The following is a 16,287-nucleotide window of genomic DNA, read 5'->3' on the forward strand; positions in this document are numbered from 1 at the left end:
AAAACTAATAATCTGATATCTGGCATTACCTCATTTTCTGGTCTAATGTGTCAAACTGGAAATTAGAGCTAGACTAAGAGCTAGAAGTGCAATTTGTCCATTTAAAACACAAATCTATATTTTAAGTATCTGGAAATCTTTTACATAATTTGATTATTGTTCATTTAACTCTTAGCTGGTTTTTATTTTGAAGGTCTTGATTCATGTTCCCAAATTGTTTTTTGTATTTTTTTAAATGCATGTGAATGAATGAACATGGCATCACCCAAGAAGGGCTACCATAGTTAATACTAAACATACATTTTTTATGCAAATACAGTGCTTAAATCAGACACTGCATAATTTGAAACCTGTTTGGTCCAAACCAGCCAAGTGCATAAAAAATGGTGACTAATTATCAGTTATCATCATTTATCCTCCATAATGTGGTTGCCAGAAGACCACTGTGCTGACAATGAACACGTGCCAAGCTAACCGTAACATTGCAATTTTGTTTCTACACACGTCATTTTCCAATCACTGGGAATGTGCTGGTTTTATAGTCAGGGAAATAATGTTAGAAAAAGCCACATCTGACTAATGAAGGCAGCATAACTTCTCTTGATCAAATGAGGACACACTTGGATACAATAAGGGTTGGGCTAGGGAACAAAGACATAACAATATAAAACATTCAACGACGTTCAAAATAAAATTCAACGGCAAACTAAAAGAAAGACAAGAGATGTCCATTCCCTTAAATGCCACAAACACTTCTAATCAAATCCATTTCAGTCTCTGATGGACAGAAACAACAGCTCAAATCACTCTCAAAGAAAACACACAATCCTCGCCTTCATTAGAAGTTAATAGGATAGAAGGGTTTGAAATGAGGGGTTATTTAGAGATTAATACCTTTAGCCTTAGGAGAACAGTTGCTCTAATCCCTGAAAAGAGTCTTTACCGTTTTGTCACAGGTGAAGCGTAACTGATCTCACTTAGTAAACCTACCATATTACTCATATATTGTGCGCAAATGTTAAATATTTATATTTATGTATATACATTTATATACATTTATATATGTATATATTATATACACTATCAATATGTTCCAGGGGAAGTTTTTTTATTTATTAATTAATAATCTTATTCAGCACAGGTGCATTAAATTAATAAAATGTGGCATTGAAGACATTCATAATGTTACAAAAAGATTTCTATTTTAGATAAACACAAGTTCTTTTGAACTTTAATTCATCCAAGAATCCAGATAGAAAATCAATCACGGCTTCCACAGAAACATAAAGCCTCATAACTGATAGACTGATAATAATTAGAACACAAATGAGCATATTAAAAATAATTTCTAAAGGATTATGTGAGTAATGGCTGCTTAAAAAAAGTCATTTAAAATTTTATCAAAATAGAAAGAAGTTATTCTACAATGTATTTCACAATACTACTGTTTTACTGTATTTTAAATTAATTCATTAAAAAATCAGATTTAGATTTACTGTATTTATAATTTATTTAGCAGCCATTTGTATTTTTTGCAGCTTTGGTGGGCACAAGAAACTTCTTTCAAAAATAATAAAATAATAATTATAAAAACAATCTTACTGACCCTTAATTTTTGAATGGTAGTTATTACGCACACACACGAAGAGAGAGAGAGAGAGAGAGAGAGAGCGAGACAGAGAGAGAGAGAGAGAGAGAGAGAGAGAGAGAGAGAATTTTAATGTTTATGTATACAAATGCACTACAGTGGTAAACAGAAACATGGTATGAATAGTTATAAAATATAAATGTTTAGCTTGAAAGTATGCAAGGAATGTTAATTGTTTTGTTAGTTAGAAATATTACTGAACATAGACAACTCTTGATGTCTTCTACAACACTTCACAGTTATGGTACTTAACCAGATTAGGAAAAATGGCTCAAATTAGAGGCCTGCATGTGTTTGCTGGGAGTGTAAATTTACCTTCCAGCACATTATCCCACCTCACAGGTGTTAGAAATTAAGACGGAGGTGGGGAACAACAGACTCTACGGTTGATAAACAACAGAGCAGAACAACAGACTGTTTGTACTGCCAATCAACGAAACAAAATATCACAAAACTATTGTGCATAACAAATTATGAAATTAACAATATCAAAAATTCATCACCAATGATGGACCTAAACCTAAGAAACCTGTGTTTGCCATTTATTGTAAAAATAAATCTCACGATTCTAACTTTTTTTCTTAAAGTTGTGATTTTGACTTTTTTTTCCACAGAACTGTGTCATATAAAGTCACAATTAAATGTTTTAAAATAAGAACTGTGAGATATAAACTCACAATTCTGAGAAATAAAGTCAGAATGGCAAATTATACATAATCTCGAAATTCTCACTTTATAACACACAACATCGCAATTGTAAGAATTTATTTTTTAAATTTCTTTTTTATTTTCAGAATTGGACTTTATAACTCACAATAGTGAGTTTATATCTCGGAATTCTAAGAAAAGAAGTCTGAATTGTGAGAAAACGGCAAGATATGAACTAAACACACTGCAGTACTAAAATAAATTATTGTTAACTGAAATGTATTATTTTAACTATTAATGACCAATTATGAAAAACATTTTTGCTATTTATGTTCTAAATTTAAAAACAGCATAGTAACTTTCTTTTTTAAAAGTGACTAGGCCTATTTATTTTTCCTCCAAACCAAACACGAATATTTGGCTGGTTGCATTTTTTAATATTCGTACTTTTGCATTGTTTTCCCCTGATGTATCAGAACAGCCCTGCGACTTATTAATGGGTCGTGACCCACCGTTTGAGAACAACTGACACTTTTGTATTGACAATCTGTTTTGTTTCATACCAAAGCAATGTTGTATTACGTCTTTAGAAAGATGTTCTCAAAGTGTCCATAAACAATAGGGAATAATAAAAGGTTATAATTTAAAAAAAGGTAAAATACCTACTGTTGCCACGTTACTGCATCAACCACAGAACCACCGTTTTTCATAAACCTGTGAAAGAGAGAGAAAAAACTAGTGTCACTATTTATCAGTATAGTTATTATAGCAGCATTGGAAAAACAACAATTTTATTCTGCTTCACCATCATAAATGACACTTACACAGAGGAACTGATACAGGAACACACACGGCTGCATGGCTAACAGGAGGTGTCTGTTTATTTCGACGCTGACAATGATCTATCATGCTATGAGTAAATTTGTGCAGAGAGGAGTTTACCAGGGAGCTGAGTAATCTTAATCAAAGAGGGAACAAAACTCCTTATAGGGAGCAAAGTTTCTAAACAGTTATTCATGTGATGGCAGTTTCACACTGAAAAACAACGAGCACTCTTTGCCCTCCAAAACTCCATGTCATCTTATAATTCCCCTCTCGTCTCCCTGTCTTTCCCACTGTCTGTCTGCTAAGTTAAAATTGCATTTATCATTTCCATCTGAACGAGAATGGTAGCAGCAAGGGGTGGCGTCTCGTTCTAAGGAAGACCTTCGACAAAGCAGTTGTGGTTGTAATACCAAGTTTCATTTCAGCCCGCCAAAGTTATGACTGCACAAAAGCCCAAGCAGGAAAACACAAGGCAGCTTGTGGCAGAAAGTAAAGGGATGCACCTAAACTGCTCAATACAAATCACACAGAGCAAGATGGACAGATAGCTCAAATGCTAAGGATTTTCGGCATGCTTGTTGGCCAAGGATTTCCTTCTTGAAATACAATCTACTTGAAAAGCAACATTGCATAATATATTGAGGCTGGTGATGTCCAATTCGCGAACAATTTAACCGGTTCTTCTTAGTGAACCGGTTGAACCAGTTCACCAAATCGAACTGAATCGTTCGAAAGGGTTCACGTCTCCAATAAGCATTAATCCACAAATGACTTAAGCTGTTAACTTTTTTAATGTGGCTGACACTCCCTCTGAGTTAAAACAAACCAATATCCCGGAGTAATTCATTTACTCAAACAGTACACTGACTGAACTGCTGTGAAGACCGAACTGAAGATGAACACCGAGCCGAGCCAGATGACGAACGATCACGCCCGCTGCTGGAGCAGTTCTCGTTCTCGAGTCAAGAACCGGTTGCATCAGTTTTCGGATCACCAGTACACTGAACCGAGAATCGTTTCTGTCGGACGCGTCCGATTTGAGAACCGATGAGCTGATTCTCGTTCTCGAGTCAAGAACCGGTTGCATTGGTTTTCGGATCATCAGTACACTGAACCGAAAACCATCCGATTTGAGGACCGATGAACTGATGATACTGCGCATGCGTGTAATTTTTTAAGTATTTTGTTAAACATCGGAAAGTGTGATAAAATAACTATATATATATTTTTTTTTTAAGATGAATGTTTCTAATCTGTATATTGTAGATAATGTATAGGCCAAAGGGGTTTTCAGGGAAGTTGGACAATAATTAAGACTCTATGTTTAATAGGAATAAGGGATGATTTATGAAATATCTGTACTAAATATATAGTTAATGATGACACATTCACAAATTGAGTTTGTAGTAAACAGAACATGAACATGAGTAGAGCAGCTGATGAAACTGAACGGCACCACACTGTCTTAATACGGCCCTGGTTGTTACAATGTCAAAATTCTTAAATGACATTGCAATTTCATAATTATGCATTCTATACAATACTAGCTAATACAAATAGAAAGAGCGCATGCTTACTGGAGACAAGTTAAACAGTCATCAAGCTAATTTTGCCATTGTTTTAATTTTTTATTTTTTTAAAGCCTGAATCTAAAAAAAAACAAACAAAAAACAACAAAAACAACAACAAAAAAAACACAGTTATGAGAAATACAATCTTAATTACCTCCCAGAGAAAACAGACATTTTTCATATTTTAAAAGTTATAAAATAATAAATGGTGCATTTGATATACATGAACACACATCTGTCTATATACAGTATAATGGTAAGAATGTAAAATAATATTATACTACAATATTACTAATATATTTAAATACATTTAAAAAAAATTAAAAATGATACACTACTACTACTACTGCTTCTTACTAATTAAAAACAACAAAACAAAACAAAACTGTACAAGATAAATCCCAAAAACTAAATTGTATCTTAAAAGTTTACATAAGAGGCAAAATTATCTTGGTTCAAAGGCATTTACAGTATATGTAATAATGTAAATAATATGTAAATAATGATTACAAAAATAACTTTCTGCAGTGAATGAATAAATTATTGTTATAATATTTATTTTTTTATTTTGGGAGTGTTTGTGTTTTCACTCCCATTATTCTTGTTGATTCAGTGTGTGTGTGTGTGTGTGTGTGTGTGTGTGTGTGTGTGTGTGTGTGTGTGTGTGTGTGTGTGTGTGTGTGTGAAGGTGTAGACAGGGCCTGCTGTAAGCCGCTGGCTGCAAGAACGAGGAAGCTCTGGTCAGGCACTGACAGATTTATGTCTGGCTCTGTCACACTGGAATTACAACCAATTAGTATCCACTCACAAAAGCCATTATTCTACAAAACCAGTTTTCGAAGAACAGCACAAAAGCACAAACAGTTTTAAACGAACACTCACAAATGAATTCCAGAGGTATTTATCTCAGACGTCATTACAAGACCAGAATTAGAAAAATGTGGTCTTAAAACCAAGCACAACAACACTGGCACTGCCTTAATAAGCTCTTGTCATAAAAATATATGTGTTTAGAAGCATAAGGCTTGCGGTGTTGCTCAAACCTTTTAAAACCACACACTGAATGATTGAGACAAGATTCATCTTTTGAAAGGAAATGTAAAGGGACTTTGGTCATAGGTTTTTGATCAATCGTTGGTTGTTAATTAGAAACGTCTGATGTTCATGATGTTTGTTTCTGTTAGCAGTTTTTGAACGGCCTTATTCTTCCACATTTTAATTCACAAACAAATGACACTTATGAATCATTTAGAAAAACCCCTCTCACTGTGATTGCCACAATTGTCTTGCTGGAAACAAAAACTGTTACTATGTTGCACTTAAGGCTCAAAATTAAAAGCTGAATTACTGAAGCCTCTGTGCCCACACAGGTGGAACATTGCTCTGTCACGCCATTAATAGAGTGACACTTTATTTATCTGACGATGAGTTTTAATGGTGCTACAGGCCTCTGGACTTACAATCCACATGGAGCAACATAAACACAACTCAGCTATGTGCTCCTCCAGATAGGTGGACAGTACTGCGCTTTCTTAAAAAATGTGCTTCAGAGATCTCTTTTATGAGCCATTAAAACGAGTCCAGCGTCAGATAAGCCTATCTGCAAACACCATGCCATAACCTGTCATGACACCTTTCCACATTGAAAGTGCAAAACGCCACATGAGATGACAACCACAGCCATTCAGAAACATGTTTGAGACTTCCATTAGTTGTAGTCACATCAGACCACTGCTCACATACAGTTAAACTGCTTACATTACCAGCATGAATATCACTAAACTGTGCTTATTTTTGTAAATAAATAAATGAACGACCAACAACCTTTAGCTACATCACAGCCAAGAACCATTATTCACTCCTTGCTGAGTAAAAATGATGTAATCTACATTACCATTCAAAATTCTGGGGTCACTAAATTATCTATCTATCTATCTATATATATATATATATATCTATATATATATATATATATATATATATATATATATATATATATATATATATATATATATATATATAATTATATAACTTAAAAATTCTTTTTTTTTTAATGAAATGTATTCCTGTTATGCAAAGCTGAATTTTCAGCAAAATTACTCCTGTCTTCAATGTTTTTTGATTTGACTTGATTTTTCAGAAATCATTGTAATATACTGATTTTCTGCTCAAAAAACTTTTATCATTATCAATGATGGAAAAAGTTGAATTGCATAATATTTTTGTGGAAACTGATTTTTTAGGATTTTTTGAACAGAAAGTTCAATAGTACATAAATATTTGTAACAAAATAAATGTCTTTACTGTCACTTTTGAGTAATTTAATGCATAATTGTATGAAAAACATGAAAATACATTTCTTAAAAAAAAAAAACTAGTCCTAAACATTTAAACAGTAGTTTTTATTCTTATCCATATTTCCAGACGAGAAAGTGTGTAAATCTGTAAATGATACATGCTAAAGGTTTCAAAGCTAGCAAAAATTTAACATTTTCATATTCACAAATATATCAAATGTGTTAAACATAGTTGACAGTACAAAATGTCTGACAGTATTATCAAAATATCCAGGAAATGTATTAAACCAACACACAAGCAGACACCTGTGGAGTTTTCTGCACAGTTCTGCAGGAACAGCTTCGGTTTATAATTGATCACTCTCCACATACTGTCAAACACAGAAATAAGTGCATACAGGAAGGCCCTAATCATTTTTGAACAAATAACAGAGACACTCACCCATCTAGTAACATGATTGCATTTTTATGAGGACGGCCGATGTTGGGCCCGTAGAGGTTCGCTCGGCTGTAGAAACGCACCGACTGCAGTAACGTTCTCAGAAGAGAGTAATCCTGAGCCAGACGAGAGCTGTTAACTGATCGAGCAGCCATTGTGCGGTAACTGTTGGGCTCTGTGAGGGGAAATAAAGAAAAATAATGCACAATAAGACTCTGGTTAACTAATTAAGGATTATTAGCTCATTTATTGGGAAACGTCTGGGGTAAGAATTCTGACTCTACATATTGCAATTGTGTTTTTCTTTTCTGCTGCTAAATAATAATTATAATAATAATAATAAGTAAAACAAGGTAATTGAGACTTTTTCTCACAATTTTGACTTTTGGTCCTCTTTTGTGAGAACTACAAGAAAAAAAAAATGTAAATATGTGTATCTTTTTTTTTACCCCATATTTTGAATGGTATTTTTTTTTTTTTTTTTTGTAGCTTAACAATTGTGGTCAGTAGTATGGAAAACAGCTGTGTGAAGATCCTTAAAAAATTCTCCTTAAGTTGTATTTTCAGGTGAGCTATTCCTTTAAGACTCCTGAAGCAACCTGACACCCAATCACAATTGAATATGCAAACTGCCTTTGAATTACGACCTATATTATGGACAGTCTTTGTAAACTATTTAAACAAGGCAACACTTCAGGAGATGCACACTTGAAATCACAACAAGGACGTTACAGAAGTCAAGTGGCAAACTTAATAAAAATCACAGCCTGTGTGAGTGTGTGTTTGTGTCTGGGATAGAAACAATGAGACGTTGAGCTGGAGTGTCAATACAGTACAGGGCCAGGCAGAGGCCAGTGGAATATATGATGCATTATTATTCATTAAAATATTCTCCAGATCCTATCATTTAGAAAAAGCACAAAATAACACATAATCATGAAAGAAAACATCACAGTGCCCGTGCATCACTCTGTGTCACACTGGCACGACCCACTCGATAAACATCCACCCACAGCTGATAATATTTCTCTTTGTTTCATTTGGACTCTTTGTTCGCTTGTTTTTGAATTAACAGCTCCGCAAAATTTGATTTGATTCTTCAGACGTGGTTATTGTTACAGTTGAAGTCAGAAAGACAAACATTCAAATGCCTGTTCCAGTAATAACATGCTTTTAATAGAGTTAGTTAAATATAAAAGATTCTGTTGAAAAGATGCCTTTTATACTGGTATTATGTAACGGATATTAGAATATTACTGAATTAATTTATTTTGCTTCCTTTGGTCTCATATGACCGTCTCAGAACAAAAGCAGCTATCTGCATGTCTGCAGTTTTTCAATGCAAACGTCTAGTAAAGTCTTGACACATGCAAAATGTTGCCAATAAACAAACGATTAAGACAATATATGGTTTGTGCACATTCATAAATCGGTCCCTGGCATTTTTATAGGTTTAGTGTTTAGTATGGAAAGTGTGCGATACTTCAGGTTATGCTGTCAGTAACATAGCTTATATTCTGTCTAATTTTATGAAAGGAACCAATGTCATCATAAGATCATAATTATTCAAGCCAAAGGTTTTATACTCTGTGCTGTTTTTATGTTTATAGAGACATTTGATACAAGAGCAACAGGAATGGGGCAATTTGCAGCATGTCTGGCACAGGACAATAGATGAATGAGTGCTTAGAGCAGATTACAAAGTCACCAGGTGTCCTTTTGATTCTGTTTGTCAATTTGTTTCCTGACATAAGCCCTATTCGGTGGTGGGGTAATGTAATAATGATCAGAGCTTCCCTGTGATTTTTAAACCCATCTGAATTGCCCATGTCGGTCATGTTTACTGCGCCGGTAAAGGCTGCTTGTATTAAAAAAATAACCATAATTCTCTATTATTAGCTTTTGTACATCAAGCATTACAAGTGTCTCAAGTGGACAATGTTTAATGAGAAGACACCAGAAAACAAAATACAGTTGATGAGTGTGGATTTATGAGCTTTCTCTCAAATTTAACACTTTTTCCCCCTCAAACTCTGAAAGCATTTCTTGCTGAAACATTAATACATACATGCATGCATTAAAAAAATACATTAAATAGATACATAAAACAGAGAGAGAAAGAGAGAGAGAGAGAGAGAAAGAGAGAGAGAGAGAGAGAAACCAAGGACAGTGACAAATTAACTTGTTTCAATATTTCCTATTAATTCCATCATGTTTAATATTTCCTGAATCCTCTGCAGTGAATGGGTGCCGTCAGAATGAGAGTCCAAACAGCTGGTAAAAACATCACAACAATCCACAAGAAATCCACACGACTCCAGTCCATCAATGAACATCTTGTGAAGTGAAAAGATGTGTGTTTGTAAGAAGCAAATCTACAATTTCTATTTATTTCTATCTAGTCCATAATCCATAATAATGCTTCCTTCGGTGAAAAAGTCCATCCCCTGTTGTCCTCTCAAATCAAAATCCACCAACATATTTGTTTAGAACTGTTTTTCTTGTAATGTTGCTTTATTTGTGCATATATCTATCCTGATTCAGACAAAGCTACTTTTCTCTGGAGAAAGCAATATTAATAATATTAATAATAACATTACTTGTGGATTATTGTTATTTTTTTATGTTTTAAATTTGAACTCAATGGAGTGAATGAAGTGGGAAGGTTTGTAGCTGTAAACTTTTAGTTACAAAACTGCACACAAGTTAATCACTGCTAGATGGGATGGATGCTTAATTTTTCTTTCATAGATGCATGGAAGATGAGGACATTCCATAGACTGATATCATGTCAAAGATAATGCAAAAGATCATTTTTTGAATCTGCAACAGTGAGGACTCACCATTGCCGAGCTCCCAGGAGATGTTGTATTTTTTGCCGGCGCTGTACTTGAGCAGACTCAGAGCACTGGAGGTGTTCCATGAGTTGTCAGGGTTTCTGTGCAGGGCATTCAGCCCAAAGATCAGGTGCAGTCCCGCGCAGTCGGCAAAGTTGTAAAGTTTGTCTAAAGACCTGGCTGGGAAAAAGCCAGACACAGCTGTAACATTGATACAGAGTTTTTTTTTAATCATAATAATAATTTAATATTTTAGTTTGGACTTTGGACTATCGTTAACTATATAAAATATAGAAATAAAAAAAAAATATATATATAAAAATTATAATTATTTTTATTAATTACAATAATAAATTATTATTTTAATAATAATAGTTATTATTATTATTGTACATTTATAATAATAATAATAATAATAATGATAATAATAATAATACGTTTATTAATTTTAAACTTTAATCTATGCTCTTTTGATGCACAGCTAAAAGCAAACAAACGAACAGAGGAGATTAAAGGAAATAAAAAAACAGAAATGCATCAAAGAAAGTTTTTCAATTTTAAATCTGCAAGACAGACAGACAGACATGATAATTCTGTTTTTTTTCTAATGGACAGCCGTTGTTTGATGTTTGGAAATTCTATCTGTTAAGAGCAGCAAAAATAAACAAATATTTCACTACCCTTTGACTTAATTTCCTGTGTTTAAAAGGAAGCAGATTAAACCAGACACACAAGGAGCCCCATCTTGACAGTGATGAGAGATTCTGAGTTAAAGGTCATTTATAAAAAGTGAATACTCCTTTATTTTAAGTTGGTAGCCTCAGGTTGATTTCAAAAGTTTAATCTTCTATTTAAGAAGCATGTAATTTCACAATTTCAAACAATTTCAACAATTTCAAAGTCCCGTCTTCCATAAAGTTCCAACACTCCTTCTGTCTTTGTTTATTTAAAATGTTGGCTAATTTGATTATACTTTCAGTTACCAATAAGAATGTAGTGCAGTTTCAGGGAACACATTTTAGTTTGTTTAAACCCACAATGTTCTCACCAAAATCAGCACAGACAATGTGAAAAAGGTTTGTAGATTCTGTCTGGGCATGGATTCAAGCAGCTAACATCATAGGCTAGTCTTGGCATTTCTGCACCGAAAAAAAAAAAAAGTTGCTATTACATCTGTTCAGATATTAAATTCATTCAATAAATATTTTTGACTGATGCATGGGCAGAAGTTCTGTTTCTCTCATGAAAATTTATGTGTAACATGAAACCTAAAAAAAAAAAAAAACAGACAAAAAAACAATCACAAGAATGCAAGCAACAGGCAGATAACCAGCCAGCACAGCTGATAATTGAAGACAGAAATGACCATTGGTGTGACTGCTAAACCTTACTTTATTTGTGTAGTCATCTTTATAGCATTCATCACAGTTTAAAACATGACTAACAGTAAAGTGTCATTTCTTAAATAGCCTGCATAAATACTCTAATCACATGTAGAGACATACAAAGTCTTGTAGAAAAGATCCAATACCCAACTTCCTAAACTCTAAAAGCTGGCCTTTTAAATCAACAGGGAAATGTTGCAATTACAGACTTGTTAAAATATTACCCTAATGAGGTTAAGATTATGTTTAATTTAAACAAGCAGTCAAACACCTATGACAGACCTTTTATCGCTCTTACTTAAGAGGCTTTGAGACATCAAACAAATGCAGTTATATGGACTTGTTTACTAGAGTTAAAAGGCTTTTATACAGTAAACATGCCATTACACACACACACACACATAACATATATAAGGGCTATTAAAATTTTTAATCTAATTAATTACACAATGTGGTGATTAATTAATCGAATTAATCAAATAATAATCGCACATCAAATTTGGCTGAGAAATTACCCCCCAAAAAAGATTATTTAAAGCCATTGTGTTGCATGAGAAAAGCATGACAGATAGCTACAAAAATAGCTTTAGAAAGATCTTATTATTATTATTATTATTATTATTATTATTTTATCAAAATCATTTCTTTATGAATATGGATTTTTTTTTCCAGATTTGTTTTATTAATATGTAAATATAAAATTATTTTCTAATAAAATGACACTCTTAATAAGAAACTAAACCTGCATGTAGGTTGAAGTAAATGTCTAAAGTCATTAGCTACATTTCCATCACCCTGAATTTTTTTTTTTCTTTTCTCTATGACGATATTCCAATTTTGCGCAAAGTTAAATAGGCAACTTTGGATGGATTCAAGATTTTTATTCATCACGAAACCCGGCTATTGAGTTATTCATTCATTCGATTAGTTCAAACAGTTCATTCATTCAGGAATTAAGTACTAATGCCAAGTTCATACCGCACAATCATTGCCTCGATTTTCACTTGCCGACAGGCCGCCTGCCTGTTGCACATTTGCTGAGGGGTATGCAAGATCAGTGTTTTCTCCACCAACAAAACTAGTTATGAGAGAAACACTTCAAACACTTATAAATCAAACTCTGCTCTCCAGTTTGATTCTGCAGAGAATGATAGATAGAACAAAAGATAGACAGACAGACAGACAGATAGACAGACAGATAGATAGATAGATAGATAGATAGATAGATAGATAGATAGATAGATAGATAGATAGATAGATAGATAGATAGATAGATAGATAGATAGATAGATAGATAGATAGATAGATAGATGGATGTGCAGTAGTGTAGTTTTTTCTTTGAGGAGGTAATCTTGTTGATAGAACATCTAGTTTTCCTAAAAGCAGCTCATTTGATCAGTTCCATATTGCTGAGCTACAGTAATAAGGTAATTAGTGTGTAAGCAGCATCCTGAGCCAAACGCTCCCTAGAGCTTTGGACGGACGAGGAACAACAACACAGAGAGCTCAAGTGTTTCCAGAGACATCAGCTCTTTTGCTCTCTTTCTTTATTTATCCCTCACTTTCTCTGCCTCTCTCGTCCTCTGTTTTTTCTCTCTTTCTTGACTGTTTTACTCCTTATCAGTGGAAGGATTAGAAAATAATGCTGTTGACTTTGGACAATCTTAACAGTTAAAAGCTTTTTTCACAGGTTAGCCTGCCACCTGTAATTCATTCTGTATCAGTAAATTAGGAATACATCAGTAATATAGAATAACATGCTTACATGTTTTTATTACTATTTTACTTACACAAAGAGACAAACTCCCAAGATCACATCAGATAGAGACATCATGTTTTGAATTGGATTTTAGTTGAGAAAGCATTTAAACTCCATTTCTGTGTCACACACAGTTTGTAAGTGAAATAACAGCAGACTCACGCTGATGTGTTTCCACTGCATAACAGAACTGGGACTCCGGATCGAAAAAACTAAGCAATTTCTGCAATATTAATATATATTAAAGGAATAGTTCATCCAAAAAGGAAAATTCTGTCTTGTACTCAAGTTGCTCCAAATCTGAGTTTCTCCTTCTGTTGAGCAAAAGGAGATATTTTGAAGAATGTTGCCCAGTAGCCATTGACTTCCATAGTATTTTTTTCCACACAATAGAAGTCAATAGAAGAAAACATGCAAATTGTCGTTCTTTTTTATTTTGTATTATTATATACACTATCATACTGAGCACCAGTGGAATTTGTCTGCAAGCTTGACACTTTAATAATAATTAAATAATGAATATTTTTTGGGGGCCAATTAGTCTCTTTAGAATTTATGCAATATACTGCCAAACCTGTGAAGGGAGTCCAGAATATTCTACAGAATCCCTATACATGGGATTCACATAGTAATAATTAATGGTGAAAATCATACTAATTGTGAATGAGGGTGCATGTGCGCTTTATTTACAAATGTGTAAAATATACACTTTTAACTATTAAATCTGAGATTTATGACGCAATTTTTCAGGAAGGTTCATTTTACAAACAATTTCCTCCACAGTTGTGCATATATATTTCTGAATGTTTCATGAATGTGGCACAATGAGTGAGTAGTGCATGTCATCCACAGAAAAATTTTACTTGCACCTCTGCTACACAGCACTGCACAGCTTAGCCAGTGTGAATACCGCCGTTTGTTAATATGGGTGCCAAAATAAATATGCAACACATTCACTGCATTCGTGTACTGTGTGAAATAGGCCTTAGTTTTAAAATGCTGCCGAGGAGCTCCTCAATAACTTAGGCTAATGTATGGTGCAACTATGAGTATGAACGCATGGATGTATTTAAAAAAATTGGTGCCTTTGAACTCTTGTGGAGTCGACTGAGTGAACTTTTGTAGCAACTGCTGAACCCAATGAGTAGAACTAAAGTGCAGGATCCCCCCTCTCCCAAATGTAATGGAAACAGAAAGGGGTCTGGATATTGTCAGGGTAGCTATCTGATCACAGACATAAGACTCCCATAACAAGCTGGACTGCTCCAGAGCGCTACGGCTCATTTCTAAGCCAGCTTATTTCCATTTATGACACGTAATTACCTACAGCAACTATCAGGACATGTACACCCAAATTCCGAAAAAAGCACTTCCATACCAGGAAAACATCTCTAAATCCACGTCTATAGGGCTCTTTCCACAGGAGTTGTTTACAAGACAAGGGATCAACTAAGAGAAGTAAACTGAGTTTTTTGTAGCTTATAGGAAATGCATCTATTTTTTTTATATTTCCCACTTTTAAATTATATTTTGATTTCGTAATGCAGCATCAGATGTTTGGACTCCACTATATGTTTAAAGGAAAACTATATGTGTCCCATTTCTTAAAATGAATTTTAAAAAGGCCAGGTGCTTTTATAATCATACTCCACATGTACATGCTGTTCACATTCCTCACCATGTAATCAATTCTAATTGCACGCAATTACATTAATTACATGGGGATGCATTCTTCAGCGTTCATATCAAAAGGACAGTGGAGAAGTCATGTGGGCTCATGTTACACCTAAACAAAGGAAATGTACTCTTGTACACTACTGAACACGTCAGAGCAAATGATGAAGCTGCTCTTAAGTGAAATGTGCCACAAGAGCGATGCAAACGAATTTAGCTAAGTGGATTTTGATTAGACAGTAAAGATAACCAGATAAATGAAAGTACAACTTAGTACTAAAAATAAATTGTCTGCTTTAACGTAATTAAAATATTCATGTAGCAAGTATATTTTCTATAAAAGTTAGATACATCTATCGGAAATCTGAAACACATGACAAATTACTAACTTGTATTAACACAGTGATAATGTACATAGTGTTAGTTTTAACAACAGCAATAATTCTTAAAATAAAATAATGACAAAAAAGTATTATCCAACATTATTAGAGCCGTACAGTCTTAAAAATAAAGGCTTTATTTGCAATGGCAGAACCTTTAACATCAACACAACCTTTCCGCTCCGCAAAAGGTTCTTTATAAACCAAAACGGACAAAATCTGCTGATTTACAAGTACGTTAAAAAAGTTGAACAGGGAGTTGAACTGATCATTTGCTTTTAATTTATTCACTAAGCTGTACATGATCTGTCCCGACAGCACAATTAACTTGAATGAATCAGACTTTCCAAAGCGATTTGGATTCATCCAAAATAACAAAATCTTTGAATCAGTTCACTCCAAAATTTGTTCAGATTAGTTGATCGATTTGTTCAGTGATTTTCATAAATTACATCGGTGACAAGCAAGTGTATTATATTGTGTTATGAACTCATTAATACAATAAACCAGAAAAAAATGACTTTTTATTTTCAATTAAATATTTACATCTACAAAATCTAGAGACTCCAAAAATTTTTTGCATCATACAGTTTCCTTTTTTCCTACAAATGACAACAAAAACACATAGAACAACAAAAATAACCTAAATAAAGCCATTTAACAAAATCCTTACCTCATTTTAATTGCATAAAGTGTTAGTTCACCCGAGAATGAAAATTCATCCATCTTACTCACCCTCGAAGTATCCTAGGTGTGTGTTACTCTCTTCTTTCAGAATAATCCAGTCGGAGTTATAATAAATATTATAGAAATATCTTCTATCT

At 33.6% G+C, this 16,287-nt stretch overlaps 1 protein-coding gene across 2 annotated transcripts in view; it reads right to left on the reverse strand.

The window, feature by feature from the left end:
* Positions 1-16,287, reverse strand: part of LOC132111095 (inactive heparanase-2-like) — a 64,359-nt gene that overhangs the window by 26,566 nt on the left and 21,506 nt on the right. For both annotated transcript variants that reach the window (XM_059518265.1, XM_059518264.1), the window contains exons 4-6: positions 10,272-10,445; positions 7,432-7,603; positions 2,963-3,010 (exon numbers count right to left, since the gene is read on the reverse strand). In XM_059518265.1, the coding sequence (XP_059374248.1) occupies positions 2,963-3,010; positions 7,432-7,603; positions 10,272-10,445 (394 nt within the window). The remainder of the gene's footprint in view (positions 1-2,962; positions 3,011-7,431; positions 7,604-10,271; positions 10,446-16,287) is intronic.

This window comes from Carassius carassius, chromosome 30, assembly GCF_963082965.1.
Source record: "Carassius carassius chromosome 30, fCarCar2.1, whole genome shotgun sequence".
Lineage (NCBI taxonomy): Eukaryota > Metazoa > Chordata > Actinopteri > Cypriniformes > Cyprinidae > Carassius > Carassius carassius.